Source organism: Microchirus variegatus (genome assembly GCF_963457635.1).
Source record: "Microchirus variegatus genome assembly, chromosome: 1".
Lineage (NCBI taxonomy): Eukaryota > Metazoa > Chordata > Actinopteri > Pleuronectiformes > Soleidae > Microchirus > Microchirus variegatus.
Window position 1 is genome coordinate 14014803 of NC_139802.1, and position 12954 is coordinate 14027756.

At 38.8% G+C, this 12954-nt stretch overlaps 1 protein-coding gene across 1 annotated transcript in view; it reads left to right on the forward strand.

The window, feature by feature from the left end:
• Positions 1-4631, forward strand: part of sntb1 (syntrophin, basic 1) — a 46490-nt gene extending 41859 nt beyond the window's left edge. Inside the window, exons 7-8 of the mRNA XM_083893392.1 lie at positions 957-1186; positions 4513-4631. Coding sequence (XP_083749518.1) covers positions 957-1186; positions 4513-4605 — 323 coding nt within the window. The 3' untranslated portion in view covers positions 4606-4631. The remainder of the gene's footprint in view (positions 1-956; positions 1187-4512) is intronic.
• The last annotated feature ends 8323 nt before the right edge of the window (positions 4632-12954 follow it).

The window sequence follows — 12954 nt, forward strand, 5'->3', positions numbered from 1 at the left end:
AGGAATGAGAAACCCTGGTCTACTATGACCACAATGTCTCCAGAAAACAGACTTGGGGTGCGAGATGAGTATTAATTTTGTGTTTCTTGTTTTGGTGGTTAAGGTTGAATGTGGTAGATATCTATAACTCCAACAGGGTTGTCAATGTCAATTACAGAGGGGGCCGAAATTGAAAAAACGCTTCAATACAATAATAATCAGAAAAGAGCAGGTTTATAGATTTAATAAAGAAACAAATAATTTTAATCACCATGGAATAGCCTGAGAAAGACAAAATATCAACATTGGACGACTGTCTAGATATAGTCTACCTTTTCTCTTAAAATGCAAAGCAGATGTTCCAGAAGAGAAAAAAAATAATCGGAAAAGAATCCTGTGGAGCAAGACTAAGGAATATTTTTTACTGATCTATTTTCTAGTTACTGTTTACTCCTGCACTCAAAAAATCAAACCCAGTGTCTTTCACATTTCTATAAGCTAATGAGCTACAAGTGTGAGTGTTTTTGTGTGCTTTCAAAGTACAAAAGAACATATAGCTGATGTCCTCTACTGTATTTGAGTAGAACAGCACGTACAGGCCTTTAATCACATGTATTTTAGCCAATAATTAGCTGTGAATTTTAACCAGAAGTATTAAGCTAAAAGAGAGGGAGCAAAATATATAATGAGGGGCTGAGCCTCCTTATAACCCCCCTTGGTTCCGGCTCTGTGTTTTTCAATTTGTGACGGGTGAGGTAACTTGATGTGTGGTATTGATTAATGTGTCAATGACGGAAAGACAACATATTATCTCTTCAATTGTGTCAAATTGGGCTGAGAGTTTGACACGTGCACTACACCAGTGATTTAAATACTTTTTGTTATTAACGCAGGAAAATATTTGTTAGAACAACAAGACTTAACAATGTCTGTGTTAACAATCAAAGACAATAAACATCCTCTCTGTCCATCACCAGGTTGTAGGTACCAGGGTCAGGAGTGTCGGCTGGTGATTCACTATGAACAGGGTTTCTCTGTGCATGCTGACCCCACACTGGAAGACTGGGAGAATGGACCCGAGAGAGGAGCTCTCACTCCTACAAAACCCAAAGTGCTGCTCTCCTACCCTTACGAAAAACTAAAGACGTCGTCAGACGACGGAGTTCGCATGCTGCTCCTTGACTTTGGAGGGAAGGAGGGAGAGATTGTGAGTATTTGATATTTTCTTTTTGAGCTTTTTTTTGATTTCTTGCACTAAATGTATCGAGACAAGGCTCTGATAGGAGCTTATGCATTAATCATGGAGAGGGACTCAACATAGATCACAATAATAGAGGACATTTGGAAAAACACAATAGAAGAGACTACTACTACTTAGCTTTTCTTCATTTCTTTGCTCCATATAACAAAGAAATCCTTAAAACTGAATCAAGACATTCAAGATCATCATTTCTAGGTTTGAACAACACTGATCAACGTTTTCTGACAAACGATTTTTCCATGAATCAAGAAAATAATCAACACATTAATCGATTGCGAAAATAATCGTAATTTGCAGCTCTACTTTTAAGTTTTTGTTTTTTTTATTTTTCAAGTTTTAGTAGAAAAAAAAATCCAAGTTCTAAAAACAAAAACAATATCTTGCTCTTCACAGCAGTAGTTGTGTACAACTCTCAGTAAACAAGTTAATAACCACTCTCTGAGGAGGAGCAAGTTTTCTCGGAAACCAAGCAAAACACCAACTGGAGGATACATAATAGAAGAAAGAAGAAGCTCAGGGAGCGCAGCACAGCAGAAAGCAAATTACACCAATTCATCACAAAGTAACGTTACTGTAATGAAAGGAACCTCACACACACATAGGTGTGTTTTGTGAGTGAGATTCCTTTAAACAAAATAACATGTCACTTACTGTGTGACTTTTTAGCACATGTTTCTGGGGATATTTAATCTTGTATCTGAAAACGGCCAAGTACAAACACTGCCACTACTCGGCATGATCATCATTTTGGGTTGTCAAGTTTCACTTTTCTACCCTTTTTGAGTCTAGTTTGACAGTGTTGGCATGGATATTATTAATGTGGGTGACGGGAGAATGATCTGCAGCAGCTCTTTTATTACCCTGGCAACACTACATCACGCACAAAGACTGCATCGAGGTTTTATCATTCATTAAGCAACAGCAATGTGATTCATTGCATGCTGGAAAGAAAAACAGTATTTATTCTCTTGGTTTATGGGATTTTAGAAACAGGAAACTACATAGTCACCTCCATATTTCTGTACGAGTCCAAAATATACTGCAGCTCTGATTCAAATCTCCCTCCATCCATGTGTGTCTGACAGCTAAGTTATAATTTAAAATCCTGAATGTATAGTTCAGGGGTTTTCTGAAGTGTGGTTATATGAGGGGACACACTTAGCCATATGATCAGCCAATCTGAGTACTACAGTTCATGTGCATCTGTATTTCAGGGCAGTAAATGAAGTGTGCTTGGATTTAATATAAATGTCCTCCTGCCCTCTGTCCCTGTTAATCGATTTCAAGAGGAGTATGAACTGCTGCAGACATATTGTTTCAACATTAAGTCCATTTTTGAAAAAACAGTTAGAAACGGAAATCAATGTCACAGACATGAAAGAGGAGCGTGAGCTATTACTATTTCCAGACAATTAGACAACTCTGCAAATGTCAAAATGGTTCATTCTGATTAAATGCTTGATGCATTGATATGCACGTCATAATTGGATAACTTATTTTCATGTGCGTGTAGACAGGGGCGTTGTAATTATATTGAAATAATCGCACATGCAAACAGAGCTAATGTCAAGACTGACTTGGCAGAACACACCTCAGAACATGTTGCCGTCTCCAAGAACCAGCCTTGGACATGGACGTTCGCTCTCACTGAAAACATAGCTGCCAGCATCTAAATGGCTTCAAACACACATACGGATGAACAAAAATACAAAAGAGTGGAACACACACACACACAGCAGAAGAAAAAAGAAAATGTTGATAACACTGATGGTAAAGTCACATGGCCACAGGAAAAAAAAAACAGATATGCATTTTAAGATGGTATCAAGATAAACCATTGATTGTGGCTTGAAAGGCAAATGCGCACTCCTCTGATCTGGTTTATCAGAAAGGCTAAGACGAGACGAGAGCAAGGCCATGGAACTAATCTTACTCCAGACACAGAGCAGAGCAGGGTGCAAAAAAGCTGCAAATCAAAGTGCAATAGTTTTTTTTGCTATTACATTCCCATTGCTGTGGAGAACACGGGAGTAGCATGCTCGTTACTGAAACAAATCTAGAGTTTTATAGGCAGTGAGTTACACAAACAGCGGTCAGCGATCGCAGTATTTAGTCCGCGACCGTTTTTAACCGACGTACAAACACAAACATTTTTAAGAAAAGTTCAAATAGAGATCATAACTAACCATTCTGACACGTCCTGTTGCAGTCTACATACAACTTCTTCTGTGGCTTCCTCTTCCTCCACAGTTCGCGTTCAACTGTTGTCATGGTAACATGAGCACTCCCCTGGAAGCAGTGGGTGTGTGTTTACCTGTGTCTCATTCACATGTAAATGACCAGGCACAAAACCGAGCGTTCTGAAAAGGGCTGTTTTGGCAGGGTTATTGAACTGCTATTGTGCTTCATCCTTATGATATTTTGACTAAAGCATGACACAGACATGTTCATTAGGGCATCAGGAACTAGTTTAACTTGGGGTAATAGGGTATGATATGGGCTCTTTAAAATAAGGATGTGCTGTTCAGGGGCACATTGTTATCACTGTCTGTTATTTCAGTCCTTTTCTGAAGTAGACTTAAAATTCAAGTTCATAAATACTGAACTGCTGGTGGTAGTTAAAGGTGCATTATGTAATAAATCTAAAGCAACTGGCCATAAAATGTCACAGAGACTCAGGAATAATGTTCATATAACAAACTGAACTCACCAACAACAACAGTACAGCCAAAATATTTGCATTGAAAAAAATATTTAGCAGACTGCAAATCATGTTTATGTTTTTGAAATCATGTTTTGGCATGTGGCGCCACCTACCGCCATCTACCAATCATTGCAGTCAGTAGAGTCTCAGCTGCCGAGCAACCACGGGTTGCCAGTTACGTCAGAGAACGAAACCTAAAAGACCTTGGTATTTTGAATTTGAATGTAGTAACTGTTTTTGGCCACATTCTTAAATATGGCACCTTTTATAAAAAGAAAAGTTAAAATACCCATGTCATACCAAAAGCCTAGATTGCCTACATTAGACTAAACAACAGATTGTGTTAACCAGGATATGAGTCATACAAGTGGTGAAAATAATCAGAGCTGAGTTCACTGTGAAGTGATGTCTGAGTGTTAAGCGCCAAGCTCCAAATAGGACTAAACTGTTGACTAAAGAGTTGTCATCTGCAACTATTCTAGTTTTGCGTTTTACCAACTCTTTGTTTTCATCCTCTGCATAATTCTCGATCAGCTATTAATTCATTTGTTTCTCCCTCTTCTTGCAGCAACTGGACCTTCACTCGTGTCCAAAGCCCATCGTCTTCATCCTCCACTCCTTCCTCTCAGCTAAGATCTCCCGTCTGGGTCTGGTGGCCTGACAGCCCCATCTAAAGAGACATTTTGGCTCCTTCTCAGAATTAAAAATCCCACCTTATTTCCTCACCTGTCTGCACTGCATTCAGAACACAATGTTTAACTCCTTCAGTTGAGGACCCAAGCTGAGTGAATGTAGCTTCTTTCTGAAAAATTGACCTTTCTCAGGTCTCCAACTCTAGATTAAAGAAACACTGGAGAAGCCGAATCTAAATTGGTTTTGCTTTGAGTGAAATAGACAGGTTTTGCTCTTATTCCTTTGGACAACCCCCTCTGTTAAAGGGCTGCATGGACTGACGTGTTAACTGAAGAACCACACTAGAAATAAGATGATTTAGAGGGACACACCAAAGGGAGCGGATTGTGCATTACTGCCATGTCCAGGAGTGCAACAGGGCTTGATACACGTTTTAATTCAGTCATTTATATAATTTATTCACCATTAGCTCTGAAAGGACACTCTCAATTTCACCTGTGACTTTTTTTTTTCTTTCCCAAAATCTTTGGCACACGTCATACATTTGTCTTTCTTAGCGTCTCACGAGATGTCTTGTTAGAAGTGCCAGTATTCATCATAGAACCTGAAGGACACATTTAGTGGCGCATTTTCCCGCTATGTGACATTGGACCCAAAATTAAATCGTCTCATAATTCATTTAACAGGTTGCATATGGTGACCATCTGGTGGTATTTCAGTCTTTGACTGATTTGACACTGATGTCAGCTATAACGACTTCCAAAGATATATATATATTAAATTAATTCAGTGATCATGAAAATTGCGTGAGATATTTAAATTCTGTGGCCCGTTTATCACTCAAAACAGGAAAAAGCAGATCTCCAGTGAAAACAGTATTACATACAGTATATAAGGAGGTTTATGATCTGGATTTATATGATTCATTTATTCATATTACTGCTATAACTACAGTACTGAACAAAAGTCTCACAAGATTTGTGGTTATCTGTCTGTCATATTGTGTGATTATTGACATTTTGATTGATACGACTGAAATGTTGGTCTTATGTATTAGCAAGCTGTCAATGGATTTAACTTAAGCATGTCTTAAATAAACCTGACAAAATAGACCTTTTTCACAGCAGATATTTTTCCAAATGAAATGGTAGGACAAACACGGGTTATACTCCAGGTTTAAGAGAGCCTTTTGTAAGGGTAATGTAGGTCACACTAAATTCTGAAATTTTTTTTTTTCTGGATGTGTTCCAATAAAGTGACAGAGAAATAATTATACTGCATGGTCATTAGCATAGCTAAATCTGATGGTGGCCTAAGACTTTTGCACAGTACTGTTTATAATTGAGAATTATTTGAAATACACACGTTTGACCTAATAATTAGGTTTTTAATTATTAGGATTTTATTTGGACATTCATTTTATTGCTTTCTTGCTGAGAGTTAGACGACCCTCTGTACGAAGCTAATGCTAGCCGCTCAATAGCTTAGCTTAGCATGACGACTGTCCGAAACTGGCATTCAGTTTAATCCTTTTGCTGCTATTTCTGGATGTAATCTTCTTCCTCGCTGAGAAAATACCTGCTATGAGTAATTTTAATTTAGTAAATATTCATACCGAGGACTGGAACTGAATCAAATGGCGCCACAGTCGAGTAATGATGACAGTAAGCTAGCCACCTTCTTATTTTATTGGATATAATCCCACAGACCAAATCTGTTTACTGCTCTGTGGCTGACATGACCTGCTGTCAGGTCTTTTCTTGTGCCTTCAGATGACTGAGAGAGAAAAAAATAAACATTTAAGTTTTTAAAGACCTTAACAAGAGCGAGACAGTGTGACTTCTATGATGGCTACATTAGCTTGGAAGCTTTTGTTTGCGCATTTTTTTTCTTTTAACATAATTCCAATGAACATTTTACACTCACACTTCCACACACACTGTGAACAATAATGCACACTTTTTAATCGTGCCACACTGTAAAAGAAACCCAATCCTTTTTTTTTTGTCGTTGATACTAAATGATAGGCATTGTAACACACGAAGAATCGAGTATTACCCGACAACTTCAAGTGGAGAAATCGCTTCGAGTAAAGGCCGCTTTGATGTGTACTCTGACGCCTTCGGCAGCTATACTGTACTGTCACTCAGAATGATAAAGTTTAGTTTTTAACTCAGATTGTGCACATAAATCATGTATTTATCAAAAGTGACACGATGAGTCTGCTTTTTTTTTGTCTTCCCTTGTGATCGAGGCATTTCTCATGTGCAGCATGAATGAAGAGGAACAGCCTTCATAGGTCATTAGCGGAAAAAATTTGTCCTCTACCTATGACCCTATGAATCTGACCTATGAATCTGTAATATTTTTTAAAAACGGTTTTTAAAAGTGGACATATTTAATACATTTACTTCTAAAAACTGTTATAAAAAATATAATATATATATATAATATATATATCTTCTGTATAAATCTCTTAACATCTTCAGCCTTGCTCAAAACTCCATATAACTATTTTTTGTGGTTTTCATTAAAAACAATGTTCATCAAAGTGACATTTAAAGGTGCATTATGTAATAAAACTAAAGCAACTGGTCATAAAATCCTCCTAATATGTCACAGAGACTCGGGAATAATATTCATATAACATACTGAACTCACCAACAATAACAATAACCAAAATATTTGCATTAAAAATTTTTTTTTGCAGACTGCAAACCATGTTTATGTTTTGAAATCATGTTTTGGCATGTGGCACCACCTACCGCCGTCTACCAATCATTGCAGTAAGTAGAGTCTCAGCTGTCTCAGAGTTACCAGTTACGTCTGAGCTACAATGGCGGAGAAAACAAAACCTAAAAGTCCTCGGTATTTTGAATTTGAGTGTAGTAACCGTTTTTGGCCACATTCTTACATATGGCGCCTTTAAAGGGTTAAAATCCTCATAGTAAACCCCTACAAAAATGTGTTATATGGAGAAAAAAAAAACACATCTTTGTGTTGTTTTGTGTTGTTTTAAAAATAACAACAGTGACATCTAGTAATCAAACTAATATGAGTAGAGCTGAAGTTGTTTAGGAGATTTAAGCAGAAAAAAAATGTTTTTATAACATTTTTGTCCTCTAATGACTAAACAGGGTAATACATTAAACTGACACCTGAGGGTTAAAAGGACATCCACAATTTGTTTGTTAAGGATACTGAATCTTAAATACTATTATATTATTGGTTAAAATTGTTTTCTTTCTCCAGTTAAACTGCATGATCGTGTGCAGTGCACCAAAAACAGGCACTATTTAATTTTGAGGACAGTTGGACAGTTTGGATGAAAGGTTGTGTAACAATTTACTGATCGTTAGTGTCAGCGCAGATTGATTTGGACGTGTTTTATTGACTAGCTCAGAAAAGGAAAAAAGAAAAAACGCCATTTGTCTCTAGCTAAAGAACTCGAGGGGAATTGAGTTGTAGGCGGTGCTCAACGCGATCGTAAGTCTTGACATTGTTTTACTTGGCTCCTAGGTAATGACTGCCTTGCATACACAAACCTGCACAGATGGAAGGACGGGACCGTGTAACTGAGGTGAAGACATAACTCTTGACATTGTTCATTAGCTGACACTGTTTAGCAGCAGATTCTCTCGCTGCTTAATCACCCGCTTCCTTTCTGTTTAAACTGTAACTAAATCTCTTAGTAGGACAGAAAAGGTCTGCAGATACAAACTATTACTGCAAGATATCAAAGAGAAATACAACACGAGTCTGCAGGTCGGCTCTCCCACTGAGACAGTGCTCACTCAAAGCATAATTTCCCAATCCTGGTCCTGGGGACCCATTGCCCTGCATGTTGGAGCAGGAAAACCTGGAATGAGAAATCCTGCACTAAAGGACAGCTTTTGCATTGAAAGACGAGAGAGACTGTACATCAGCAAGAGAGCGAGAGAAAGAAATGGATCCATATTGAGGAGAACTGTCAGGGAAAGAGCCAGATCAATTAGTAATCAGCTATAAACTGTGTGCACCAGCGCGTGAGCTAACGTGTGTCCAGGATTGTTTTCATTTGCACACAGTGAATACTTCTACGAGTGACATGTGCACACTTTCTGCTAAGATTGAGTTTGTGTGTCCGTGAGTATTTGGAGCAGGGTGAGAATAAGAGGACTGACTGATCCAAACAAAGCTCATTCAACACCCATTAAATATGATTTATTGGAAAAGGTTTACAAAATGATTTGTGCATTTTACCCAATACCCAATTCAAAAGATCTTGCCATTTTCTCTTCCCATTTGTATCACATGTGTGTGTTTTTTTCTGTAAAATAGGGGTCAGATATCTATCAACAAATACAAGGAAAGTATGTCCGTCTTGTCTGACTTTGCCGCAGTTTGGATAAGAAATACAACACACAGCCCAGCACCAACTGTGTTTTTTCTTCATCTGTCTTTAAATGAGATTTCAGTTCACTTGACAGGTTTCAAACATTGCTGCAGTAGCTGAAAAGACTGGAATATGGGGGGAATACTTGACTACAATATGGCAGCCATTATCTTTGAAGTGCATTTTAGTCTCATTTTTGTCCGGCTGAACCCAACCGTAGTTCATGACGAGTAGCGATAAACAGGCCTGTCGCTTTATTTTATTTCATATATTTATGATGCAAAAAAATGCCTCACAAAGTGAATCAAGACACCAAAGGTCATTTATGAAGAAGTAACAGCTAAGCTCACCTACATACTTTCTGTAATCAGTAAATGAGGCACATTTATATTAAATAATCTCTTATTTTGAAATGTTATTGCAGGGTCAGGCTTCTGGATTTGAGATAGAGCAGTGTATTATGTTTGGCTAACTGACAAAAATCCAACTGCACTTCTTGTTCTCCAACCTAACTCTAAGGAAAGAAAACACAACATTCCACTCCAAACAGAGATTATATGCCCATAGATTTGTCATATATTGTTTTCATAGGTTAACAAAAAAAAGTTTGGTGAATTACAAAACTATAAATCCACCAATTTCCACAGATGTGTCATCATGACTCACTGAATTCATCAAACCTTGACACCAAGATTATATAATCAAAACATTTCTATGTAATCCCTTACACCTATAATGTTCATATTAACTGTTGCATTATATCCAACTCCTCACTGTGTCTGTCTTATTGTGTATTAATAGATAAGAAGAGGATGACAGTATCCTTCTCAGTAAGGTCTCTACGCCCTTTACACAAACAGAAGGAAACAGTCTTTTACAACATCAGAGGACAGACGGCGGCCTGTGTGTCAGGTGATGTTGCTGCCGTGACCCTCCCAATCTCACAAACAAACGCCCAAAAGTTATGCACTCACGCTGTGTGTACCCAACCCTCCCTCTTTCTCGTCTGCCTCATATACAGTCCAGTCTGTGGGAAAATGACAATTAAAGAGATGTGGACCTTTCAGGAATAGTTGTAGTATAAATGTGGACTAAAGCTTGGTCCTAATAAGGTAGATCCTGGTTAAAGTTAGGATTAAGGTTAGGGTTAAGCTACCTGGTTAGGGTTTGGAATCATTATTTTTAGGCTGTACAAATGTGTTGTCCTAAGAAGAATAGTTGTGCAAGTGTACGTGTATATGTGTGTGTATATATACACACTCATGTGGAAGTGTCCCACAGAAATGGCCTGCTGTCATGAAAATAGTACCGACGGGAGATGAGGCGGCGCGTGTAGTTTAAAACACCACAGGAGAATCATGTCATTACAAAAAATAATTTGATCATCAGAGCTGGATTTCAATCGGACCTCCGCTTGACAACTGTGCAACACCAGCACCACCTGCACAGGCTTCATGGAAATTCCACATTACCCTCACGACTCCGTGGAGATTTTTAATCTTGCTTTCATGATCCGTTTAACAGTCAAACTGTGTACGCTAACCATCAGAGGAACGACAGAACATAACAAAGCCAATCATTTCCCTTTTATGACAACAGCGGCAGGATGCACGACAGTAATAGGCTTCAAAGGCGTACACGTGACAGAAGTTAATGTGAAGAAATCTTCAGATGTACAATGCATCAACAGGTAACCGTTTACCAATGCATCCATGAGTATAGCAACATAGTGATTGGTAATGAATGATGTAAACGTGATTCTACAGCATATTGATAGAATTAATTGATTTACTAATGTGAAAAACAGCAAACTATCAATTCGCTCACCATTAAAGCTGCAGTAGGTAGGATCACAGTTTGCACAGGCAGACTCACGTGTCTAAGGGTGTGTAGACTTCACCCACATCCCGCCCCAGTGTGGAGCTGGAAAAACCTGGAGGAGAAACAATCATGGTCACAACAGAGTCAGTGGATTTGTGCCGTGGACACTGTCCATCCTCCTCTAAGTCCCAACACTTCGTGGCCTGCAGGTAAAATAGCACGATAAGCCCTGCAATCATCTGAGGCTGGAGCACTGCAAAGCCGTCAACATGCCACTGCTATTCGTCGCTGGCAGGAGTCTCCTGAGCTTACAGTTGTCCTTTGGGTCACACAACCTTCTGCCTTCCACCTTTAACAAGCGAACACTTGGGATCTCCCAGACATGGAGGATGGACACGTTGTTCACAGTTACATCAGCGGTTCCCCTGGCTCACTCGGGGATATTAATAAGAACACTGAGGACACTGAGGCTGTAACCGGTAACAAACTGCTCTGCGCTGCGTTTCCTTTGCTTTGATACAGTACGGATACACGTTGCACGACGTCATACCAGTGCGACGACGACGGCTGTCGACAATGGAGGACATCCAGCAGCTCTTTTTCTTCCTGAGCTGTTTGCGGCTGCAAGATGCATAACTAAACACCACGTTTGCATTTAAATGTTGTTATCTCTTACAACTTGATATGCCTGACTGTACAGTACATTTAAAAAAGCAAACGTTGAGCCAGAATCACAGTAATTACGGTATAACAGAGTGGCTTTGACATTCAGCAGATCATTAAACCATCTTTGGCTTGGCCTTCTCACATTACTATAGTGTGATTTTCTGTGTTAATATTTCACCTGGGCAAATTGGAGTTCATTTCCTATTGTATTGAGCTTCATCTTTGTGTGAAAGCTGGTCTGATTCCTTCACTGTTCTAGTTCATTGTCACATTAAAGATGTCATCAAGCATGAAGAGGAAGCTACCCATTGACCTTCAAGCACCAAGATAAGAGTTTAAGTTTATCCACAGGTCAATTAGATCCAGAAAATCTCCCCCAAAAATGCATTCATTAATACATTTTAAAGATATTTGGTGCTTTTATTTGCCTTTAATGGATAGTAAAGTGAAGCATGATGGGGGGAGAGGCAGAGGGAGACACTTTTATTTTGTAGATAGGCAGCTCCTTTAATCTCTGCTGTCATTTAATGGGCTCACCGGCGATAACAATGAGAAAACAATGTGAGCAGGTTTTGTTTGAGGATTTGTTATTCCACATAAATCACTGAGCTCCATATTTGTGCTTCTGTCATCATTTGAAACGGATACAAACATGACACACGCATAAAGTTTTGGTACCATGGCAACAACTTCTTCGGAGAAGCCTCCGTACTGGGGAGTTTAGGTAAGTGTTATCTTGTTATATAAAGAACAAGCGATAACACGGCACCATTTGTCGTTTCCTCCTCTGCACTGAAACGCATTTCCCTTTTGTGGTCATTTTCTACTGAGCCTTCTGTGTGTGACGCAGGTGTACGAGGTACAGTGCAGCAACCGTATCATCTCTTCTGTCACTTCAGTGATAGAATCACTGCATACAGATAATATCATATATTTCTGACTACAATGATCTTGTGAGTACATGCTCAGTCCATTCCCACAAAAAAAACAGGTCACACTGGTTCAGTGACCCTTCCTTCAATAACCTTTGCCTGTGTTTTCCTAAGACTGTATTTGGATGAGCTGTTTATTATTATCAGCTCACCAGAAAACATGTATGTCATTTATTTTATGTTGCTGTAGGCAGTGCTGGGCACTAAACTATAGTTTCAAACTGCAGAATCAAGTCAGAAACATTTTAGTTTCCAGTTTCCATTAAAATGTCACATACTTGAGTTAAATGTAGAGATTATATGAAGGAATATCAACCCTACACTCTTTTACTAAAGACGGTATAATCTGGACACTTTTAGCTGATATGCATACATGTAAAGCACTTTCTTGGTGAAAAGACAGCTATATATATCTCATCATAGAGAACAACAAACTGGATAAATCGGACTGTGGTAATCGGCACAGTATGATGTGCTGCACTGCTCATGGCTTTGTTTGCAGAACAGCTTCCATCAAGCGTGGTCCGTTTGCTGTCAGTGCTGATAATGCGATACATATTTCTTCCACTCATTCTCCAAACAC